This window comes from Bombyx mori, chromosome 16 (genome assembly GCF_030269925.1).
Source record: "Bombyx mori chromosome 16, ASM3026992v2".
Taxonomy (NCBI): domain Eukaryota; kingdom Metazoa; phylum Arthropoda; class Insecta; order Lepidoptera; family Bombycidae; genus Bombyx; species Bombyx mori.
In genome coordinates this window covers 12287313-12306189 of record NC_085122.1, presented here as the reverse complement: position 1 = coordinate 12306189, position 18877 = coordinate 12287313, and the positions used below count along the sequence as shown (strand labels likewise).

The 18877-nt window shown below is 42.1% G+C and overlaps 1 protein-coding gene and 1 long non-coding RNA gene across 12 annotated transcripts in view; one reads left to right on the top strand and one right to left on the bottom strand.

The window, feature by feature from the left end:
- LOC101740085 (max-binding protein MNT) overlaps positions 1 to 18877 on the bottom strand; it is a 56311-nt gene that overhangs the window by 27648 nt on the left and 9786 nt on the right. For 6 of the 11 annotated variants that reach the window (XM_062673133.1, XM_012696836.4, XM_062673129.1 and 3 more), the window contains one exon: positions 12580 to 13091. The exons of 1 other annotated variant lie outside the window; for it this stretch is intronic. In XM_062673133.1, the coding sequence (XP_062529117.1) occupies positions 12580 to 12961 (382 nt within the window). In that variant the 5' untranslated portion in view covers positions 12962 to 13091. Of the gene's footprint in view, positions 1 to 12579; positions 13155 to 18877 lie in introns of all 11 variants that reach the window. 4 more of the 11 variants (XM_062673131.1, XM_012696840.4, XM_062673132.1 and 1 more) reach the window with 4 other exon arrangements.
- On the top strand, positions 3699 to 13782 carry LOC134200361 (uncharacterized). Its single transcript, XR_009975246.1, has 4 exons — positions 3699 to 4693; positions 5245 to 5351; positions 12434 to 12565; positions 13527 to 13782. It is a non-coding gene; the product is annotated as an uncharacterized LOC134200361 (long non-coding RNA).

Here is an 18877-nt window from a genome sequence, read left to right as displayed (position 1 = left end):
CACTCAGTGTGTCAAATATTAATTTGCACGGCCCACTTAGCCAGTACATTAAAGTAGGAATTGCGTAATTAAGTTCAACATAATATATTATTTAAGTCGCGGTTGAGTATTCGGACGTTAAACATGAGTTTGTGGAAGTTTAAGTAATAGAACTGAGGTAATGATGTTTATAATAAAACTCAGTGCTAGATTTTCGACAACGCAGCAATTTCCAAAAAAAACCGTCGAAAAAAATCACCATGACGACGAAGCAATGTTTAGAATTGAATTTACATAAATAAAAGGTTGCAAGCACGTGTTTTGTATTTACATAGGGTTACACAGAATTACTTAAGGTAAATTCAAAACTGATGCATGTGTATAATTTTGTCCTATAATTAAATTATATATGGTCACCACATTAGACAAGGACACCGCGACCAAAAAGTATTCTCTTTCGAGACCGATTTCTCGGCATTAGACAGCACTCCAGTTGTAGGTACATATTAACTCCATGGTTTTCGTACACCACCGATAGCCATCTTGGATTGAAACTGTCAAAACTTTTTTTTACCGCACTCAATTCCACAATTTAATTGTCCAAACTGTGTTGCCAACACCAATAAAGTGGTAGAAATCGTAGATATTTTAATTAAAAAATGTGATACGGAATGTATCGATTCTCAACCTCTAACTAGTTATTAATGACACACTATAGGTACTTAATGAGTCCTATTAAGCCAATCAATCCAAAGAAATAACGCCAGCTGTTTCATCGGAAATCAACCTTACAAGCGTTCTACAACGTAATTCAAACTACTGACTCAGATTTAAATACGTCACTTGTTGATTCATTAGTCGGTTAACTCATTACTTGACTAAGAAAAAAATATACGCTTGTGATCATTTATGAATTCCTGGTAACGAATTCGCGAAAGTTCCCTTATTTCAATAATAATTGGTTGGGGTTCTTTGTTCTTCGTTGTCCTTTTTATACATAGAAATCAATTTATGTATGTTCCTCAGGGACTCCCGATTTCGATTTCCAGAAACCTTCAGATTGTTCTAGCGGGTTATTCTGTTTGGTAGCGATGGGAACAAAGATTGGCGAATCAAATCGCGCCGAGTTCGGCTATTAATTTAGAAACAATGAAATTAATAAATATACTTTCAAAATAAAAAGTATAACAAAAAGTAGTAGTCGTCGTGGCCTAATGGATAAGACGTCTGGTGCATAAGTGTTGAGGCGATGCACCGATGTTCGAATCTCAGGCGGGTACCAATTTTTCTAATGAAATACGTACTCAACAATTGTTCACGATTGACTTCCACGGTGAAGGAATAACATCGTGTAATAAAAATGAAACCCGCAAAATTATAATTTGCGTAATTACTGGTGGTAGGACTTCTTGTGAGTCCGCACGGGTAGGTACCACCACCCTGCCTATTTCTGCCGCGAAGCAGTAATGCGTTTCGGTTTGAAAGGTGGGGCAGCCGTTATACTGAGACCTTAGAACTCATATCTCAAGGTGGGTGGCGCATTTCGTTGTAGATGTCTATGGGCTCCAGTAACCACTTAACATCAGGTGGGCTGTGAGCTCGTACACTCATCTAAGCAATAAAAAAAAGAAGAGTGTTCTTTTAAATGACGAATACAATTTATTATTACATAGTTTCAGAGAACCCTAAAAAGCACAGCTTGGATATTTCAAAGACAATGTTTAACTTCACGTTGTGTAAAAATAAAGTAAAAGCCCCCAATGGTCTAAAGAAAATGTCAGTTTATCAAACTATTATTCATGGGGAAAGCCACCCTGCGCTTAACATTAAGTCTACTTTCAGCTCGTAACTTAAACTAATGATATAACGTATTTTTCGCACCGTTGACGCTATTAAACCAAAATTAATTGATATATTTCTGCGGATATAGTCATTTGTCATTTGCGCGGACATTAATTTATCAGACTGATATTTACTGGCAAGCACTTAACAAACAAATACAATAGAGATTATTATTTCTGAAAGATATAATTGTGTTATTTGATAACACAGATATAATTGTGATATTTGACCTTCTAAGTACTCATTAAAATCGTTTATCATTTGATATACTCAACGTTGAGACCTTGAAAATTGTATTCTAAGCGCTTGGTATCGCTATTTAATAATGAAAGCGTAATTAAATTTTACTGGTGATAGGACCTCTTGTGAGTCCACACCCTACCTATTTCTGCCGTGAAGCAATACAGCAATGCGTTTCGGTTTTATGGGTGGGACAGCCGTTGTAACAATACTGAGAACTTAAAACTCATATCTCAAGGTGGGTGGCGGTATTTACGTAGCCCATAGACATCTGGCTTCAGTAACCACTTAACATCAGGTGGGCTGTGAGCTTCTCCATTCGTGTAAGCAATAAATAAAAAGAAAATATGAAAAAGTACAAATAATTTTAATTATAGTGAAGTTCCTTAGATCGCCGAGAAAAGAAAAAGAATGTTTAGGCCGCGATTGAAAAGAAAAATAATGCTAATGCCTCGTGCCTTCTGGTGTTCGGGCCGCGCGTCAAACTCAAAAACTCAATTTTAAAAAGAACAAGAGCCAGTACTGTGGTAGTTTCTTTCCGGATCAAGCGTAAATAAAAGTAGACGAACTGCGCGTATCGCCACCGTTATAATGTATAAAATATGCAATGAATAACATTAAATTCTATTAATCGAATTGCGTATTCATCTCTAACTTTCCAATACATCATAAATATTACTAAATCTAAATATACACAATGTCAAAGTCCATCTGAGGTCCAGAGTTCGTCGCTCTGGGGGCACGCGCCTTCAACAATAGGAAAACATACCGAGAGTGTGAAGGTGACCGAATGATTTTGAATACAACGGCCCGTATTTTTAGGCTTCCAATCGAATCAAGCTGTGTAGTGTAAATGACATTAATGAAGATGGTTCACGCTTGGCACGTTCTTAACTATTGTTCGGTCGTTCCAAGGCTTCAGATTTCGCCGTTTTATTCGAAATTGTGATCTGTTGTTACCGTAGACAGAATAAGTGGTCATACTCGATAACCTATGCAATGTCATTTGCCTTGTCACAATCATGAAGCTTTAGGATATGTAACGATTTATTGATATCTATGTATGTTTTTTTTTCTCAGTAGAGCATAAATTGGTTACTTTCGATAACAATGTTGCCATTATTGAAATTAGAAAACTCTGCTGCTATAATTATATGAAAAAACGTTGATTTATTCGTTATTGTAATCTATTGGAATGAAATTAAATGAATCAACTTGAAATAGAATCGTGCCAGAGAAATGATGAAAATTTCCTGAGATTTAACGAGCTTTTGGAAGAAACCGAGAAGCTACGTCAGTGAGTTTCTTTCATGTTTCGTTCCACATACTTGCGCACTTTCAGAAATGACATATGATTAATAAGTCACCATTATTGCACTTTTGAATCTGAACAAACACTAAAATAAAGAAAATAAAACGATTCACACCTCGCTCCTCGCGTTCTCGTCAAAAAACCCTTTGCATGTTCGTTAGTATAAATACCGTAGACAAACTAGACTCGGATACAGATAACACAGAATACAAATAATATTTTTTTATATCCTGTTGCTTAGCGAATATTAAACTTAATTGTAGCAATATTTTATAATTCATTATTCCGTTTGCGTTTTAAATAATCTCGTATAGTCGATAACATATAAGTTATGTAACATAACTGTTATTTCAATATGTGCAATTAGTACGTATTAAAAGTTGTCTGAGCTGTAAATAACTCATTTCAAAGTATAACCGTAAATCTATGAACTTTCAAGTTCAATAAACGTAGGTACGAGTCGTTCTAATAAATTTTAATGTGTAATTTCATTTTATCCCAGCTTCCCGTATCTTGTTGTAATTTCATAAATAAATTGTCGCGAACGATGACCTTTGTGTAACAAACTTCGGTTGGAAATTCGAATTAAGTAGTTGTATAACTTTAATGTAGGTATGGTTCCTAGACATCATATTTTTGGCGCTTTTTCCCCATTTTCATTCGCCGTCAATCATTTTATGTAAAGATTTTCAATATTTTTAAATAACTTTTATGTCCAACATATTAATTTTACTCCACACAACCAAAATATGTATTTTGTAACAAACAACCAGGAATGAATATAAAAATGAGAAAAAAATACGAGCTATTCAACTGTCAGCGACAGTCTCAAGTACCAGGGTATAATAGCAGTGGAGGTGGTTATGCAACAGAGGGCCGGTCGTGCGTCACTCACTGGTCTCCGCTTCGCGGGGTGCTATACGGACGTAATATACAGACGTTCGTTTTCAGCTTTGGACCAATGTACAACAAGGTAAATAATGTGAACGTTACGGTGACGAGCCACACGAGCACGTCAAATGCAGAGGAAAAATTATGTTTGTCCTTATTGCGCAATCCCATTTAGGGTACAAGCCAATTGTAAATTTTACGTCACTAGATTCAACATACGCATGCATACCAAATTTAAAAGATTTCAAAATCATAATTTGTCTACACATGACACTTGGCAATGAAAACAGCTGATTGTTCATTGCACGTTTGATTTAAATTTCGCAGGCGAAACTTCTGCGGCACTATGGGCGCCTGGTTATGTTGGTATAAGTTTGGCGCGCGTCTGCTGAACTTCAACTATTCACGCATCTCGACGCCAACAAGCAAGTAAGTGGACCACACACAATTACAATTTTTTTCTAAATGAATACATACCAAAAATCAAATACATAGATCTTAGCTAGATATATTAATACGTGAAGCAAAAACTTTGTATCCCTTTTTACGAAAATTGCGCGGACGGGCGGAGTATGAAATTTCCCACACTTATAGAGAATATAAAGTGCAGTTTTTTTTTTTAAATTATGCTTAAAAAATACATTAAAGTAATAAAAAAAACATTACACACACTACCATGTATTTGACACAACACATACATACATATGTATATTCTTTGTTTATTGTCAATTGTCAAACTTTTGTTAATGTTTAAAGTTTGTGGTCAAATTGAAAGTTTGTCTTTAATGTTATTTATGTATAGAGTAAGTTTTGGCGAAATCTGTGATTATATTATAGAAATATAATAGTGTTTGATAATAGAACCACAATAATGTTTAAGCATACAATTTCAACTAACATTATAGTCGAATTTTGACTACTGTGAGACCACTAGTTTTAAATAAGTCTGAACAGAAATTAATATTTTCTGTTGTTTCTAGGGATAGACGCATTGGAAGCTCACTTTGCTGGGTACCGCAGTTATCTGTACCGATTTGATTGGTTGGATCCTTGTACTATCCAATTGAGACATAGACCTCGTCTCAAGGTGAGTGATAGCACGTGTTGTTGTCTATAGTTTTCGTTATTCGTTAAACAAACTTTGTATAATTAATTATCTTAGTAGATATTTCGTACGTACGAGCGTGACCATAGCCTTGCCAATCGACGAGGCTCCAAAAAATATACAAATAAGATGGTCAAATACTGTGGATTATAATATAAAAATTACGCAAACAAAGGTTTCTCTGTATTTATTGTTCGTGAATGCTTATTTTACTCGTTACTCGAGTTTTGAGAGGGGTATGGTGTGTGTTCCGGGGTCAGCGGAACTGCGAGTGATAAACGCTAGGGGGGAGTATAGTTGGGAAAGGCAGCGACACGTGTCTCTCGTCACGTGGTCCGAACATACACGAATGCAAACGATGCAGCATTCGGGACGATAATGTCGAAACAGCCCTGAAGGAAAATTTCTACATTTCACTAATCATGTTTTCCTGGTCTTGTTAAGAAATGGGTTTCGTTATTTTACAGAGTTTTTTCCTGTTATTTCGTTTTGAATTGGTTTAATTCTTTTATTCCGTACGGCAATATTTTTTTTGTTGCTTAGATGGGTGGACGAGCTCACAGCCCACCTGGTGTTAAGTGGTTACTGGAGCCCATGGACATCTACAACGTAAATGCGCCACCCACCTTGAGATATAAGTTCTAAGATCTCAGTATAGTTACAACGGCTGCCCAACCTTCAAACCGAAACGGATTACTGCTTCACGGCAGAAATAGGCAGGGCGGTGGTACCTACCCGCACGGACTCACAAGAAGTCCTACCACCAGTAATTACGCGAATTATAATTTTGCGGGTTTCATTTTTATTACACGATGTTATTCCTTAACCGTGGAAGTCAATCGTAAACATTTGTTGAGTACGTAATTCATTAGAAAAATTAGCTATTAGCTTCTTGCGATGCCATTGTTGCTAGTCACGAGTTAAAAAAAAATTTTCATTATCATGTTATTATTATAAATAAGTACGTAGTTCCATAAAAGATAAAGCGAAATCAAATTAATGTAATCTAATTGAAATTATTTTTCCATCTGAAAAAATATTAAAGACAACGATGAGATGAGATCTAATGAAATAACGTCAGAGTAAAATCGTGAAAATTTACTGATACTTCAGCGGAACCCGAGACGCTATGTCAAGCGAGTTTTTTTTTCATTTCCCATGATAAGCGGCATATTAATGACCGTTAATACAGTTTAAGGCCGAAGAGACACTTGGTAATAAAATATATATAATTCACACTACATACTTCCCGCCAAAAGCCCAAATAGGTCAGTTGGTACCCATGAAACATTAACGTAGGTCTCTCGAAAAAATTCTTTTACTCCAAAGGCTTGGGCAGCCATTTTGTAGTGATCCGAAAGAGCAGGTACGATTATATTATCATCGCTATCTCGAGGTCAATGACCGCGTCGTGAAGAGCATTATGCTCCACTTTTTAACACATCCGTAACACGTGCGCATTACTCGATAACCAGACACAATTTATTTTGGCAAACTGCTCCGAACGAAAACGATTAATATTTTGTGGTTAAATTATTGCTGGGATGTGAATTTTTGTAACACAAACATTTGAATTCTTGCGTACAATTTATTTGGAAGTTCGATAATATGCGTGTTGATTTCGAAAGAAAACCGCCATTATACATATTATGTATTGTCTCTTTAAAATCGTATCTAAGAAAATGGCAAAGTCTAAGAAAATGAATCGCACGTAACTATACGAAGCGAAACTTCATTCTAACACAAGGATAAGGCAAAATGGACTCTTACCATAATACCCTATTAAGTAAACTGCAATCTCCGAACAAGTTCTGGAATATTCGACTTATTATTACATCCTATGATAAAGGAAAAATATGAATCGTAGTATCAGGAAAGTCAAGATAAATTTTATTGCGTAATTCTTTGTGACGCGCGTCACCTACTCTGATGGACGCTCGCTCGGGAGGCCAACGAACATTCTAGATTTTCAATTTCAATAATCACCTACTTGTTCGAAACAAAAAAAAAACCCTAATATTTTTATTGTTGCAACAGACAATAACTAACTAACTGTACTATACATATTCTACATTAACTTCGTGGTTTTATGATGTCCTGGTACTTAAAAATAAAAACTTTAATATTGCACAATTCTTTCTCTCTTTGATTTATTTATTTGAAACATTTTTCAATTAGTTATTGGAAAAGCTAAAAAGTACGTAAACCCGACTCAGTGGTAAGTATGGAGATAGATACTTATTGCCGGAGAGTGGAGAGTTGATTAATACAAAATTAAATACTTTCTTATCGCAATTTCATTTCAATATGACGTATTATACAAGCAATGAAGCTCCTGACCGCCGCTGGGCGCCGCGTCACGAAAGACTATCGACCGTACGTGAGATCCATTCTTTTTCAACTATTTTACACATTACGTAGTAGAAAACTCTAGTAATTTAAATATTTCATTAGCCAATTTTGTTCGTTTAAGATCGTCTATCGCGGACTCATGAAATATGTTTATTTTATTTTATTGCTCTTGTAGGGAGACGATCATAAGGCTCAACCGATGGTGAGCGGTTACCGTCGCCCATAGACTTGAACAATGCCAGGGACAGAGTCAAGCCGCTGCCTAATAACCTCCTCCTAAAATAAAAGAGTACCTCATTTATTCCACTAGCTTTCGTCCGGTGATATAAATTCGACCATAATTACTGTCAACGCTGGCATAGCCCCATAAGCTATAGGACCAGGGAATAGCGAATAGGTAGATCCGGTGTTAATGCGCGGGCGGGAGTGCGCCGCCACCACACCTTATTTGCGGCGTTGGCGGGGCTGAGGACCCATAGAGCCAGGAACTGTCCAACGGCCAGGGCAATTGCGCTCTTAAACGAATTTCTGTCCGAAATCCAGGATGCTGACGTATTTGCCGATAGTTGGGGAATACTTTATTCCAAAATAATTTTATTTTTAGCATAATATTATAATAGTACTTAATAATTTCAATAATGTTTTTGTGTTAACGAGTCAGGCGTTTTGGTGAAAACTGTAAGCCTGACTTTGTATTGAATGGAATAAATAAATAAATAAATAAAAAATAAATTGATTACCGGAGCTCATAGAAACCAGTAAAACTGAATTTTTTACTGATGTTTCTTGTAAAACTGGACATAAGCAATCGTTTGACAACCGCGTTTACATTACAATACTAGGCTATTCTTGTTTCTATCTACATATTTACACACCATGTGTTTTAAAACTAACATTCTAGAACAGATTTATAAGTTCGTGACCACAATATTTATTATAATCAAAATATTTTACTATTAATGTATACAAAAACTAAACTTAAATGATTGACAAGTTTCTTGATTCGGACAAGTTTTTGTTTGTGAGTCTCGACATCTCTGAGGCCGACCGACAATGGCTTCTATAAGTAGATAATATTTAGATAAATCGTCTCAGTATATATCATCCTTGAAACTGCATAATTACTGGCGCTTTGCATATTTTAACCGAATGCTCTGAGAATATTATATGTTTATGAATTCGGCATTTATATTACTTTTTTTTCCTACTTATACTGATGGCCTTGAGAGGCTATTTCAGCTTCGCCCTAACATGTAGGTGAGCTCACGGGGCTCAAACCAGAGTGTTGCTAGCACTGGCCCTAACAAGAGCAGTGCTTCGCAGAATCTACCATCGGATCGGGAACGCGACCCACTGAGAAGATCCGGCGAGCAACTCAGTGGGTTGTGTCATGGATTAATTCGCTCGTCGAGCCCTTCGTCGCAAGCGACGGGTTCGACGAGGGCGGTGGCCGGATTACTTACTATTTGTATAAAATTGTAGAAGTCTGTCTCTATGCGTGCGATATGCAAAAAGTAGAAATATACAAACAAATATATAACTTGAAATAAAGAGATCTAAATGTATCCTCTATCTTACTGTTCTTATCTGTAACTTTTTTTCTTGTAGTACTAGGTAGGGGGTAATAATAATTATGTTCTTGAAACTATCAGCTTATAAGCGAACTTTACTAAAACTAAATTCATTACAATCGACTTTCATTTGAAAACAACCCTTCTAGTTGAGGAATTAAGGTTTATATTTCTAGAGATAAATACCAGCACAGTGGGAAATCGTAAACTTGATGACGTTCCTGTTCGTAGTCAAGCTGCCGGGTGCTAGGGTGACAATAATTTACGAATTCTTCTTCTTCTTTGTATAATTTAATTAATAATTTACGAATTCAGCACTTTATCTTGTTTAGTCGTGCGCACATAGCTTATGTAGCAAGCCAGATTTTGTTTCTTTTTACTTGTGTTTTTTATGTATCTTTTTAGCTTGTGATGTGTATTGTGTGACTAACAAATTCTTTTTTTTTTTATTGCTTAGATTGGCGAACGAGCTCACAGCCCACCTGGTGTTAAGTGGTTACTGGAGCCCATAGACATCTACAACGTAAATGCGTCACCCACCTTGAGATATAAGTTCTAAGATTTCAGTATAGTTACAACGGCTGCCCTACCCTTCAGACCGAAACGCATTACTGCTTCACGGCAGAAATAGGCGGGGCGGTGGTACCTACCCGCGCGGACTCACAAGAGGTCCTACCACCAGTAAATAATAAAAATGTACTTGTGATGTTTTTGGTTTTGTTGAAATTTTGAGTTGAAATCTTTTGTTGTTTTTGTTATTGCCCTTATATGCAGACGATCATATGTCCCATATGATGGTGAGAGGTTAGCGTCGCTCATCGACATCAGTAATGCCAGGGGCAGAGCCAAGCCGCTGCCTGTTGTTTGATGTAGAGAGTGTAAATTGTTGATAGCATTTCAAGATTCTAAAATGTATAGTGGTGTCGTGGACGGTATCCACTTTCACGTTGTATTATCCATGCGCTATGGTAACCACACACTTGGTGGGCAGTTAGATCGTTCATCCATGACAGCAAAAAAACTACCAAAAATTTTTAACGACTTGTAAATGTGTCGAATATTATAGCAAGAAATCGACAGCAAAGTGTGCCCTGATTGCACTGGCTTCATATACTAACATCAAACCTGAATCAAATTTTCCAATTTTATCCGAAACAGGTTGTTTTATTAACCAAAATAAGTGGTGGCAGGACCTCTTGTGAGTCCGCACGGGTAGGTACCACCACCCTGCCTATTTCTGCCGTGAAGCAGTAATGCGTTTCGGTTTGAAGGGTGGTGCAGCCGTTGTAACTATACTGAGACCTTAGAACACATATATATCTCAAGGTAGGTGGCGGCATTCACCTTTGTATATGTCTATGAGCTCCAGTAACCACTTAACAGCAGGTGGGTTGTGAGCTCGACCACCCATCTGTGAGATAAAAAATAAAATAAAAATAAAAGCTTGGTCACCCTAATAGACAAGGACGCTGCTCATAATTATCTCGTTTTGTTTTCGCTGAGCACGGCCCAACGTAATCTTGTTTGTTCGATCTTGTATGTTTTTCTTTTCGTTTATCTGCTTTTAAATTTATAACGTACGATCAAAAACTCACTCTATATACCTACTAAACGTAAATGAGAACCTTCAATCCGACGACGTCCATTTAAAATTTCCTCTTTAGTTTATCAAAATCAATGAACAGATAAATTCATTTAACGTTACACTCATAGAAATTGACGAACATTATAATCGAATTAAGCATGTACTCAATCTAAATAAAACAGAAAGTGTTTGGCGCCTAAACCGCCTGTGAAATATTGACGGGTTTATTACACATGTCACGCTGCGTTACGTTAACGACCTTGACTGCGCCACCTTGGTGACAGACCTTTACATTCAACGCCCTCACACGTTTTATTCGTACCTCTCGCTGTCTATGTTACCCTGGTAGCTATTGATCTCGTCTTAAAACTTGGCGCCTTTATTCTTTAGATAAACTTAAACTAATTTGTAATCAATCAATTTTAATTATAAATTGAATGTAAATAAAGATAATGAATCCGTAATATTTTTATAAAACCAGTTAGATCTTCTATTAGACGTGTTTAGACCTTTGAGAATTTTCTAAGAAATATATTATAGAAATTACACGGCAATCGAAACTTCTAGAATGCAGATATACGCTGAACTCATTAAGGAATAGGGAAGTAAAAATTAATTCGTAAATCGATATAAAAATTGTCAACATCACGAACTCACTCATACTATTTTACAGATTTTGTTATTTCTGTTATAAGTGCCCACCGCCGAAATCTCATCGCGAATTGGCACCGAATCTGAGAGAGTATAATTTATTGCACACCAAAGAATAATTAACATTGAAAATCACTCAACAGGCAGTTATAAATTATACAAGGCGGTCTTTTCTAAGCCACCGTATTCATCTAGGCAAATTCTGGAAAAACATACGAAAGATATGTTGCCATAAAAGAGTGATGTATCAAAATAGATCAAATCTTTAGGCACATTAAATAATTAAGAAAAAAAGTGTGTGTGTCCGCTCCGACGCACGACTGGAGTTTACTGGATATAAAAAATTAAACGAAACAATACGAGAAATAGTTCTATATTACGACAACACGATACACTACAGATTATTAACAAATTAACGAGACACAAAACAAACGACTAACAAATATATGAAAATACAATAATGAGAGAAACGCGCGATCAGTACGAGGCTTTGTGGCGGACTGCCGGCGCAGCAGCCCGGCGTCACCTGCGATAACGCATTTCGTGTGACATGCGCAATCAGGCGCATAACGCATTTCGTGTGACATGCTAGTACGATTTTGGTCCCCATAATTTTCATACCCCGGGCCTATATATGTAAATCGATTCTAAAGGAGTAAACTCCAAAAATAAATACATATAAATATACCTATGACATCGGTAATGACCTGTATTTTACATTAAGTCTAAGGGTAGTTCTGTTATTTCTGTTATACATAGAATACAGCGCAGCTTTCAATTTAGTTAGTAATTTGAAGTTAAGCACCCGTAATACGATAGATGATAAGCCTTTATTAGTGAGTACCGTGTACAATTATCCGTTAACATTATGATAACACTTGTAAATAAAGGTTCTGTCGTGACAGGTCCGCGACAGACGTGTTCTTGGTCGGCGATGAACGAAATCATGACGCCGAGGTCAGACAGAGGCCGACAAATCTAGCGTCTAGCATGCGTCGTCGTGTACAACTTTATCAAATTACGAACGATTATACCAGGTATCCAAACTTACCTAAATATTCTCTAATCCATTTCTTTTTTGGTGGAGGTCGAACCTTCTCTGTTTTCATCTCTTCCTTTTTGTAAATAATCGGGGCGAAGGCCGATGTTGGTGGTGCCTCCGGGAGTAGCCGGGGGACAGGGTTAATAGGAGCTGTCGTTTGCGGGGAACCGTAACCATTAGCCGGGTGGCCGTGTGGAGCGTACTTGTAGGCTTTGAGCATGATCGGAATTGGTTCGACAATGCTTCCGAACTCTGTCTCCCTGGTATTGATGGCGATGGTGTGGAACGTGTCCGCGTAGTATTCGCCGGGTGCCCCCATGGTGCTGACTTCGCGCGCTCGCTTGTACCCGCTGCCCAGGTTCACTTCCGTCGTCTCCATGAGTATACCCATTCTACGATGGGCAACCGATCGTTAGCTGCGCTTATGGGTCCTCATAGTTCTCACACACTGTCTTTGTCACTTAACTACACAGAGTTCTTGTTGAACCCCTCACTATATCATAATCGAAATGTTGGCTGTACTATAAAAAAATATAAATTTGTTGAGCGAATGCGTTTGCGATCTGTTGATCAGAAAATGTCGCCTAAAAAAGTCTTCTTTCAATTTAATACAAAAATTACGACCGATTTGGCTTTTCATTACGAAGCGAGTGACGTATTGCAGAGCGTTTGCGCAATCCATCCGTGACATACATCTACAGAAAAGAGTAGTAACTAAATTCGGTGAAACCCTACTAATTTAATGTACAGTCATTCGTCGAAAACAAATCGTAATTATCCCTTGAAATTAAAATTGGTTAGGTTGAATCGATTATTAACAATTACATTGTAACAAAAAATATCGATATTTTTCTTGTGCAGCGGCATCATTGATAAGCGAAATTAATAAGTATTCTGTGGAACGAGTCTCTTAGTGACCGTATATTTGCTGACAATAATGAGACTGCGTGTGTAAGGAAACTAGTTTGGAGAGCGGCGAGCGGGTGATGTGAAGCGAGGTCTGTGGCGAGGCGCTCAACAAGTGCGGGGGGCGTCGAGCGCATGGCGCGTCTCTGGCACGTGCAATCACCTCCGCGCCCCTCCGCCCCGCCGACGCAGACTGACATTCAAAAGAACTTCCACCCACACCATGCGACCCTGGTAGACCAGCCGACCGAATTGGCAGACATTGTGGATTTTAGAACAAAAACAAATAAAACCGAGACAAGTTTCCTTCCTGGTGTTTTCTCTGTTGATTTTACTGTAAATATTTATTAATTTTACAGTACAAAGTGCTGTCCCTCAATTTAACCAATTTAGTTTAAAATCAATAAGCATTATGATAAATTATCTAAAAATAGTCTCAACTGGGTTCATCTTTTTCAATGCGATTCCGATTTGAGCAACCGACGCGCGTGGACGTGCTCATTGTTTTGTCGGAAGTGACTACCGGTGATAATAGATCATTGTTCGTGGCACATCTGTGGCCCAAGTGTTTCTCGGAATTTGTACCTGCGCCTAATTGCAAGGCATTGCCGCCCGGGAACTGTGCAGTGGTTCTATTCACTCTAATTCTATTCTATTTATTCTATTCACTAAAATTCTAAAATTCCTAGAATCGCTTCGGCCAATTTAGTGTTACCGACGCAGGGGCCTCGCCGCAAGGCGAGCGCGTGTTTAAGTCCCGGGGCCGCCCCCCCCGGGCGAAAATCACGTAAAGATGGAGGAAAAACTTTTCATCGACTTCATTCGGGAAAAATACCCGTCAATCGCGCCCGAATTCGAAGCCTATAGGGCCTCATTTGGTAATTATTCTCCCCCCGCATCTCTCGCCGCCGTCGCCAAACATGCCTCGCAGGCATGCCTCGCGTGCCCCGCCGCCGGTCCGTGTTCAAGCGCACGTACGCACGCCGCCGCCGTAGCGTCTAACGCCCCCGCCCCCGCTACCCCCGCGCCCGCGTCAATCACGTCAGTTTCGTCCGTCGCGACCTCAATAGCGTCTAGTTCAGGCTCCGATACCGAATCGGAGATGGACTTCGAGTCCGCGACTAGCCCTCAACCCGGAACCTCGGATGGGTTCCAAACTGTAACGCGCGGTAAAAAGCGTACTCGCGTCGTGGAGTCCCGGAGCTCCATGACGAAGCAAACCAAGTCCGCGACCGCCTCCCGACCGCAGGTAGTCGTAACGCCGGAGTCGGACTCCGCCCGCCGCGTAATCCCACCGCCGCGCCCAAAAACCGCGCCCGCGCCTAAAACAGTTGTCCCGCCCCCGCTGATACTCCAGGAGAAGTCAGCGTGGAATCGCGTATCCCAGGCCCTTCAGGCCAACAAAATTAATTATACCCATGCGCGTAACGTCGCGCATGGGATTCAGATTAAGGTCGCAACGCCGGGCGACCATAGGGCCCTCTCTGCTTACCTCCGAAAGGAGAACATAGGTTATCACACCTATGCTCTTCAGGAGGACCGCGAACTCCGCGTAGTGATACGTGGAGTCCCCAAGGAACTCGACATAGACTACGTAAAGGAGGATCTGATCGGTCAGTCCCTCCCAATAATTAGTGTGCACCGGATGCACAGCGGACGCGGCAGACAGCCGTACAATATGATTCTCGTCGCGCTAGAATCAACCCCGGAGGCAAAGAAAAGAATCTCATGTCTCAAAACGATATGCGGCCTCTCCGGGGTCACCATCGAAGCCCCCCATAAACGTGGTACTCCCGGGCAGTGCCACAGGTGCCAGCTCTATGGCCACTCAGCGCGTAATTGCCACGCGCGCCCCCGCTGCGTGAAATGCCTCGGCGATCACGCAACCACAGAATGTTCGCGTGTTAGGGAAACCGCGACGGAACCCCCAAGCTGTGTCCTATGCCTTAAGCAAGGGCACCCGGCAAACTACCGCGGATGTCCTAGGGCTCCGCGTAAACGCCTGAACCACCCAGCCCCCCGAACCGTCGACCCAAAGACTTCGGCGCCTCCAGTGCCGAAACCAGCCTTCGTACCGGCTGCGGTTCCCACCGTCTCGGCGTGGAAAAAACCGCTGCCGTATACGAAGGAGGGAACACAAAACGTACCCCAGCTCCCGCCTGCGACACGTCACGCGCCTCAGCCCCTGCTCGCACCTCGCCCCGCGCCCGCGTACCGCCCCCCGCAACCCTCAGTCGTCAACGACTTCGCGCTCGTGCGCGACTTCGTCACCGCGGTAAACTTTGACCGTCTGCGATCGTTCGCAGATGCTATCCGTAGGTCGGTAACCCCCCGAACAGCGGCTCGCGGCCGCTTTCGATCACATGGACGTCTACGAGTCCGTGTCTTGCACGTTATAAAAATTCTTTACCGGTAATCAATGGCGCAAAAAGGTAGAGAAAAACCGTATTCCCTTACGTTAGCATTCTACAATGCTAACGGACTCGCGCGGCAACGCGATCAAATTTTCGAATTCCTCCGCGATAATCTTGTAGATATTTTATTAGTGCAGGAGACCTGTCTGAAGCCCTCGCGTCGTGACCCGAAAGTCGCGAATTACGTCATGGTTAGGAATGACAGACTCACCGCCTCCAAAGGCGGGACTGCCATTTACTATAGGCGGGCTCTGCACGTTGTTCCTCTCGATACTCCCTCGCTCTTACATATCGAGGCGTCAGTGTGCCGTATCTCGCTGACGGGACACCAGCCGATCGTCATCGCATCCGTTTATCTCCCCCCGGACAAGCCCCTCCTGAGCAGTGACATCGAGTCACTGTTTGGCATGGGAGACTCCGTCATCCTGGCAGGCGATATAAATTGCCACCACACTAGGTGGAACTGCCATCGTACGAACGTTAACGGTAGGCGTCTCGACGCGTTTATAGACGACCTCACTTTTGAAGTAGTCGGTCCCCCAACTCCAACATGTTATCCGTATAACATCGCGCTCCGTCCGAGCACTATAGACCTGGCATTACTTAGGAACGTAACTCTGCGCTTACGTTCCATCGAAGCACTGTCAGAGCTCGACTCAGACCACCGACCTGTCCTTATGCAGCTCGGTCGCCCTCACAACCCAGCCACTGTTACGAGGACCATGGTGGATTGGAATAAGCTGGGCACGTGCCTAGCCGAAGCCGCTCCGCCAATCCTCCCTTACGGCCCGGATTCGAATCTATCCCCCGAGGACACCGTCGAATCCATAAACATCATTACCGATCACATCTCTTCCGCGATCATTAGATCTTCAAAAGAAGTCGATGTGGAGGACAGCTTCCACCGCATCAGACTGTCCTCCGAACTTAGGAATCTCTTAAGAGTTAGGAACGCGGCAATCCGGGCCTACGATCGTCTTCCCACGCATTCAAACCGGACTCGGATGCGTCGTCTACAACGCGAAGTCCACTCCCGCCTAAGTGACGCGCGTAACGATAATTGGCATAGTTATTTAGAACAACTCGCGCCCTCCCACCAAGCATACTGGCGACTAGCTAGGACTCTCAAATCCGAAACTACCGCTACTATGCCTCCCCTCGTACGCCCTTCAGGCCAACCACCGGCATTCGATGACGATGACAAGGCTGAGCTGCTGGCCGATGCACTGCAAGAGCAGTGCACCACCAGCACTCAACACGCGGACCCCGAACACACCGAGTTAGTCGACAGGGAGGTCGAGCGCAGAGCTTCCCTGCCGCCCTCGGACGCGTTACCCCCCATTACCACTGACGAAGTTAGAGACGCGATCCACAACCTCCAACCTAGGAAGGCACCCGGCTCCGACGGCATCCGCAACCGCGCGCTAAAACTCTTGCCAGTCCAACTGATAGCAATGTTGCCTACAATTTTAAATGCCGCTATGACGCACTGCATCTTTCCCGCGGTGTGGAAAGAAGCGGACGTTATCGGTATACATAAGCCGGGCAAACCGACAAACGAAACTTCTAGTTACCGTCCGATTAGTCTCCTCCCGACGATAGGAAAAATTTACGAACGGCTCCTTAGGAAACGCCTCTGGGATTTTGTTACCGCGAACAAAATTCTCATAGACGAACAGTTCGGATTCCGCTCTAAACACTCGTGCGTACAACAAGTGCACCGCCTCACGGAGCACATCCTGATAGGACTAAATAGGCGTAAACAAATCCCGACCGGCGCCCTCTTCTTCGACATCGCGAAGGCGTTCGACAAAGTCTGGCACAACGGTTTAATTTACAAACTGTACAACATGGGAGTGCCAGACAGACTCGTGCTCATCATACGAGACTTCTTGTCGAACCGTTCGTTTCGATATCGAGTAGAGGGAACTCGTTCTCGTCCCCGTCAACTGACTGCCGGAGTCCCGCAAGGCTCCGCGCTCTCCCCGTTATTATTTAGTTTGTATATCAATGATATACCCCGGTCTCCGGAGACCCATCTAGCGCTCTTCGCCGATGACACGGCTATCTACTACTCGTGTAGGAAGATGTCGCTGCTTCATCGGCGACTCCAGATCGCAGTAGCCACCATGGGACAGTGGTTCCGGAAGTGGCGCATCGACATCAACTCCACGAAAAGCACAGCGGTGCTCTTCAAAAGGGGTCGCCCTCCGAATACCACTTCGAGCATCCCACTCCCTAATAGGCGCGCAAACACCTCCGCCGTTAGCCCCGTCACTCTCTTTGGCCAGCCCATACCGTGGGCCTCGCAGGTCAAATACCTAGGCGTCACCCTCGACAGAGGGATGACATTCCGTCCCCATATTAAAACGGTACGCGACCGTGCCGCCTTCATATTAGGACGTCTCTACCCTATGCTTTGCAAGCGAAGCAAACTGTCCCTCCGTAATAAGGTAACTCTCTACAAAACTTGCATACGCCCCGTTATGACGTATGCAAGCGTAGTGTTCGCTCACGCAGCCCGCACCAACTTGAAGCCCCTTCAGGTTATTCAATCCCGATTCTGCAGGATAGCCGTCGGAGCACCATGGTTCCTGAGGAACGTGGATCTCCACGATGACCTGGAGCTTGACTCTGTCAGTAAGTATCTACAGTCGGCATCGCTGCGCCATTTTGAGAAGGCGGCACGACATGAGAACCCTCTCATCGTAGCCGCTGGAAATTACATACCCGACCCAGTAGACCGAATGGTAAACCGTCGACGTCGCCCAAAGCACGTCATTACGGATCCTCCTGATCCATTAACGGTGCTCTTAGGCACCACAAGCACCGGTCACCGTCCTCGTCGAACCCGTCGCTTGCGACGAAGGGCTCGACGAGCGAACTAACCCATAGACACAGCCCACTGAGTTTCTCGCCGGATCTTCTCAGTGGGTCGCGTTTCCGATCCGGTGGTAGATTCTGCGAAGCACTGCTCTTGCTAGGGT